Source organism: Physeter macrocephalus, chromosome 19 (assembly GCF_002837175.3).
Source record: "Physeter macrocephalus isolate SW-GA chromosome 19, ASM283717v5, whole genome shotgun sequence".
NCBI lineage: Eukaryota > Metazoa > Chordata > Mammalia > Artiodactyla > Physeteridae > Physeter > Physeter macrocephalus.
This window is the reverse complement of record NC_041232.1, coordinates 14602925-14609175: the sequence shown is the minus strand read 5'-3', so window position 1 is coordinate 14609175 and position 6251 is coordinate 14602925. Positions and strand designations below refer to the sequence as shown.

At 50.1% G+C, this 6251-nt stretch overlaps 1 protein-coding gene across 1 annotated transcript; it reads left to right on the top strand.

Moving 5' to 3' along the window:
* The first annotated feature begins 290 nt into the window (after nt 1-290).
* Nucleotides 291-1597, top strand: LOC112064087 (motile sperm domain-containing protein 1-like). The gene has a single exon (XM_055080498.1). The coding sequence runs from the start codon at nt 422-424 to the stop codon at nt 1061-1063; it is 642 nt and encodes a 213-aa protein (XP_054936473.1). The 5' UTR covers nt 291-421; the 3' UTR covers nt 1064-1597.
* Nucleotides 1598-6251: the final 4654 nt, after the last annotated feature.

The window sequence follows — 6251 nt, the reverse complement described above, 5'->3', positions numbered from 1 at the left end:
TGCTGGAGAGGGTGTGGAGAAAAGGGAACCCTCTTGCACTGTCGGTGGGAATGTAAATGGATACAGCCACTATGGAGAACAGTATGGAGGTTCCTTAAAAAACTAAAAATAGAATTACCATATGATCCAGCAATCCCACTATTGGGCACACACCCAGAGAAAACCATAATTCAAAAAGACACATGCACCCCAATGTTCACTGCAGCACTATTTACAATAGCCAGGTCATGGAAGCAACCTAACTGCCCACCGACAGATAAATGGATAAAGAAGATGTGGTACAGGTCGCAGCTGCTTTCCGAGGAACCGGTGTTGCCGAGATTGCCAAAATGCTTTGGAGTTTTTAACTGATGTTAAGAAAAGCCCAAAATAGATTTGAGACTGTAAAAACTGAAGCCGCAGCAAGGGGGATTCAGTGCCAATGCATCAACAAAAAAGACAGCCAGAGTTAGTAGAAGGAGATCTTCCTGTCTTTGTGTTTCCCACAGAGCTGATATTTTATGCAGATGACCAGTCAACGCATAAGCAAGTGTTGATGCTGTATATTCCCTATGAGTTTGCCTTAAAGTTCAAAGTTTCGTGTACGACTCCAAATAAGTATGTTGTCGCTGACACTGCAGGTGCAGTAAAGCCTCAGTGTTGTGTGGATGCTGTGATTCGTCATAGAGACGTTCGATCCTGTCACTATGGTGTAACAGACAAATTCCGTCTCCAAGTTTCCGAGCAAAGCCAGAGGAAGGCTTTAGGAAGGAAAGAGGTCGTGGCTACTCTTCTCCTGTCGGCAAAAGAACAACAAAAGGAAGAAGAGGAAAAAAGAAGAAAGGAACATTTAACTGAAAGTTTATGTTTTGAGCAGTCGTTTCAACCAGAAAACAGAACTGTCTCCTCAGGACCTACTTTACTAACTGTCTTCCTGGGAGTGGTGTGTACCGCAGCTCTGATGCTTCCCACGCTGGGGGATGTGGAATCGCTGGTGCCTCTCTACCTCCACTTAAGTGTCAATCAAAAATTAGTGGCTGCTTATATCTTAGGTCTTATCACAATGGCTATACTTAGAACATGAGCAAGGAATTCACTTGACTTCTGAAGTAAATTTATCTTGAACATACGAATGTGGCCTGCCTTTTATCTCTATTTCACCCCATTAACATGCTACAAACTATTGATTGATTTACAATCATTGCAAATGTATAATATATATTTTAAATTACTCTATAATTTTATTCCAAGGACTCCAGCACATTATGTTACAGACAGCAAGGAAGCTTCTGAGTGACACTTAGGAAATTTGTTGAAGAAATTCTTTTTATATCTAAGCCTACCGTGCAAAAGACTTTAATTAAGACATTTGTTATTTTCTCATCTTTTTCCTAATTCACTTTGATTGTTGAGGTCATGTATCCTTCAAAGTTAAAGGCCTAAAAGAGCAAACTGACCAGCCTGAAAATAAAATTACATTTATTTCCTAGCTACGAACATCAATGTTACTATATAAATTATGCCTTGTCCTCTATCATCATATACAGTCGCCATGGTGTTTCTAAAATAAGGGTTTACAGTTAATGTGTAGAAGGTAAAACAATGAAAAAGCATAAAGTACTGAGGGATCATGTTTATCTTAGGGTCTCACAGAAGACAGGACATATTTAATTCATCTGGTGAACTACAGGATAGGTTGTGGTCCAGCCACCAAGAAGTAGGGTGACCATTCTGTTTGGTCTAAGAATTCTGAAGGAAGGTAGGCATTTGTTTAGTTAGCTGGTACACCTGGCTTTACCTCTGGATAATGCTTTATGTTAATAGGAGGAAAAATCACCGGCGGGGGGTGGGGGTGGGGGTGTGATGAATCGGGCGATTGGGATTGACATGTATACACTGATGTGTATAAAACTGATGACTAATAAGAACCTGCTGTATAAAAAAATAAACAGAAGAATAAAAAAAGAAAGCAGGGAACTCTAGGCGCTTCTCAAACATGAACTTGCACACGAATCCTGGGGATGGTGGTAAAATGCAGGTTCTGATTCAATAGTCCCGTAAAGGCCAGTTTCAGTCTCATTTTCCTTCTTCCCCTCCCGTCCCCGGGTGCCCATGGGGCTGGTTGAACCAGCTCAGCCAAAGGCCTCCCTGCCACCCGTGGGAACAGCTCTGCTTCACCCTGAGCCCAGGGCTGGGGCTGGAGCTGACACACGGTGGCCAGTGGTCCAGCGATGCTGCCCCAGTGACCAGCGGGGAGGGGTCTACCCATGAGGGGTCCAGGGGCACACAGCTTCTGTGGGTTTACAACTTTCCCCCTCGAGTCCCCCTCGTGTTTCCTGTGCCAGGCTGAGTACTCTGTGAGCTCAGCCATGTTTAATCACCCTCACATCCCAATGATGGGCGACGCCAATGACCCCTCATTTTACAGGCAAGAAAATGAGGCCCAGAGAGGTGAAGTGACTAAGCCATCGTCACACAGCTAGTAGGAGAGCTTTGAATCCGGCTCTCACCACCCCATGCGCTTCCTCACACTTGCTATTTCCTTCGAGTTGTAGTTTTTAATTTAAAGCGAGAGAACGAGAGAGATCTTCATGGGGCATCTGATCCCACCCGGCCCCAAGAGGCCCCATCTGGCACCCAGAAAGAGGGCAAGGCAAGCGTCCAGCCCACAAAGGAAGGAAAGACTAAAAAACCACGAAGAAGGGTGGGCCGGGCACTTCCTCCTGCCTTGCGCTGTGGGTTGGTTTCCGGCGGCTTTGAGGCTCAGCTCAACTGCCAAGTTCTCTCTGCAAGTTTGGGGAGGATTCTCAGCCTGGAACCCCGGCCTCCCTGCTCTCTGCTGGTCCAGGGCTTCCCACATCAAGGAAAGCCACGGGGCTCTCTCCTCTGCGGGCCGCATGCCCTACCCTCCCGGACCCCCTCCCTGCACTTAGTGTTGAGCTTGTGATGGTTAAACAGCGGGGAAACTGGGGGCCCACAGGGGCTCACGAAGGAAGGAGCACGTCTCATCTAGCGCGTGTCTTGCCAGGCAGTGCCGAGCCGCTCAAAGTGCAGCGCCTGGACCAGGAGTGGCGGCAGCAGCACCCGGGAGCTTGTGAGAAATGGAGGGTCTTGGCTGGGCCCAACCAGCTGACTCAGAACCTGCATTTTACCTCGATCCCCAGGATCTGTACGCAAGTTTGTGTTTGAGAAGCTCTGAGAATTCCCTACTTGCACCAGGCGGTTCTCCCGTCCACATGCCTTTGCACAACAGATTCCGGCAGGAAAGCCCCGGTCCCCCCGCCCCCGGACAAATGCCTCTTCCAAAAGCTGAGGCAGCATCAGCGATGTGATTCCTCCCGCACACGCTTCCCGCCCTGCCCCCCACCGCTGCTCCATGCCCGGCCGCACCCCAATACCGGTCACGTACTCATTACAGGGGGAGCGACAGGTATTGCAGCAGCTTCCAGGTGGCAGACCCTGCTCTGCGTGCCGGCTTCAGCAGCGACGGGACAGACATGATCCCTCCTGGGGTTCCAGTGGGGGAAATGATAGAGACAGAGAACGGAGGGACTTCCCTGGCGGTCCAGGGGTTAAGACTCTGCCTTCCAGTGCAGGAGGCGTGGGTTCGGTCCCTGGTTGGGGAACTCAGATCCCACATGCCGTGGGGTGCAGCCCAAAACTTAAAAAAGAAAAAGGAAATGACACTTAAGAGTTAATAGTGTCAAAGTCACATTGGCTAAAGAAGGAAAACAACAAACTTTTGAAAAAAAAGAAAAAGAAAAGAAAAGAAAACGGAGCATCTCAGGCAGTGAGAAGCGCTTCACAGACACATCGAGCACGTGGGGAATGGATGAGACCGCAGGCAGCTGGTGCAAGTCTCCGTGGGCTGGTCCGGGAAAGGCCTCACGGTGAAGGTGACAGGTGGGCACAGACCTGCAGGAGGCGAGCGCTCAACCTCAGGGACACCTGGCAACGTCTGGACACATTTCTGGCTGTCACACTGGGAAAAGGCGCTACAGGCAGCCAGGGATGTGGCTCAACATCCTACAACATACATGACAGGCCCCCGCCCCCCCAACAAGAATGATCCAGCTGCAAGCGCCAGTGGAAAGCCTACTCTGGGGAAAAGCCTTTTAGAAAGAAGGAACGGCGCGTGCTAGAGCCCTGAGGCAGGAACAGTAAGAACGCCCACGCGGCTGGAACAGGAGGAGCGAAAGGCAGATGGTCAGGAGACCGGAGGGGTGCTGGCCACACGGATCTGCAGCACACGCACCGGCCAGGAGGCTCTGACTTTATTCTCCTCGCTGAGGTGGAACATTCTCAGCAGAGAAGTGCCATTTTCGGAGTCTCCCTCCACCATGCATCACTGTGGGCCTATACGAGGGCGGGGCAGGGAGAACAGGAGCAGGAGGTCTTGCGGGGGGTGTGGCTGCTACGATAACCCAGGTGAGAGCTGATGGCAGCCTGGATGGGAGGTCCGGGGTGGGGGCTTTGCCCTGGGACACGTTAAGCGTGAGACGCCTTTGGGACATCAAGGGGACGGGCAGGGGCTAGGTTGAGTCTGGAGTTCAGAGGAGATGGCCCGGCCGGAGACACAAATTAGGCAGTTAATATCCAGGTGGTATTTTGAGCCAGCACTGAGTCTTTTATTTCGGGTCCTTCCTATGGCCAAGGCGGGCCTCGGTGATCTGCCCCCAACTCTCCAGTCCGCTCATCCGCCCGGAGCATCCTTCCCTTTCCCCCCACACACCGGCCCCTTCTCTCCATTCTGCTCTCAGCCTCCGGGCGGCCACCTCAGAGGGGCCTTCACCGACCACCTGTCCCAAGGTCCTTCTCCACACGGCGGTCCCAAGGGATGCACCCTCTCTGCCCCGTTTCCTTCGTCACTGTATGTAACGAGCTGGCTTATATGCTAGTTACCTCGCTCCCGCACACAGGCACACACCTGAACAGAAGCCCCACCACGGGACAGAGGGAGCCTCACTTCTCACGCGGCCTCCTTGGCACTAGAACCTGCCATGGAAGGTCTTAACACCTGCTTTTGTACAGCAAGGACTGAGTCAAGTCTTAATAGTCCCGGGGAAAGAATCTGTTAAAAAATTTTTTTTAATGTGAGTCCCCTAAATCTAGGACCATTTAGGAAGCTTCTTCCTGATCTGGGGGACACCTGGGCACCCTTTCACACCAAACTGATGCCTTCAGGGGTCCCCTTCTCACATCTGACCTCACACGGTCACCTGAGCAGGTGTGAGAGCCCCGGGGCCACTCACACCTGCTGTTTCCTGGGCAGTTTTACAAGTAACTGCGGGTTTTTCTTTTAAAGTGAATGTGTATCATCCTAGCTGAGGCTTTAAAGGGAGTCCTGGTAAACTCCTGGAATACGTTAAATACGGACAGTGAAACAGCCTCACCATCTAGGTGGGGCCTCAATTCTTTCACTGTTGTGAGTACTTCTTAAAAAAAGAAAAAGTAAATCCTTAGTTATTTGACAGGTTAAAAAACAAAGCGACTGGGTTAAAAAGTGACTTCATTTGGGGAAAAGCGATGTGATCATAGTGGTTCAGGGCTCTGGCTATTCCAACAGCCAGCCCTGCTGTGGGACCTTAACCTTCTTAGCCTCAGTTTCTTGAACTGACAAATGGGGTAATGGTGTGAACTTCAGAGGGTCCCCGAGACACTCGAGACCACACAGCTAACCTCTCGCTGGATAAACCGTGAGAGGCACGGCCGAGGGATGCAAAGCAAGCCCTGGAGTTAGGACTTTCGCTGACACCTGGCCCATCGGAACGCTGCTCGGCGCTTTGGCGGCGCTGGACAGCGGGCAGCTGCGTCCTTTTTCTTCCCTGTGCACATCTATGGTTGCGTTCATCGCGGGAATCACTCCACGTGTGGTGGCTCGATGCAGCTAAAAATATTTTTGTAATGCAGCTCTATCTAATCAGGCACCCTCCTGGCCCCCATCACTAGATTTGAAGGATTCCATCGCATCTATTTCTGGGGGTTGGTGAGCCTGACAGAGCACTATCAGGAAGTCAAAGACTGCTGTTTAAAACATTTGATGCTTAAGGGACCCCTCTAAAGAAAGAAAAAGTGCAAGAAGCCATTATTGTATTTTCTTCACTGTCTAAAATCAGCATTGTTTAACAAGCTTTATGGAAGGTCTTCCCTGTTAGAAGAAAAGCTTTTGAGGACAGAAATCTCTGCATATTAGGTGCTCAATTAATGAGTCAGATGAACTTTTTTTTTTTTTTTTTTTTTTGCGGTACGGGGGCCTCTCACTGCTGTGGCCT

Excerpts from the sequence above, each read along its gene's own strand:
- LOC112064087 (XM_055080498.1), top strand. The coding sequence starts at position 422 with ATGCATCAACAAAAAAGACAGCCAGAGTTAGTAGAAGGAGATCTTCCT.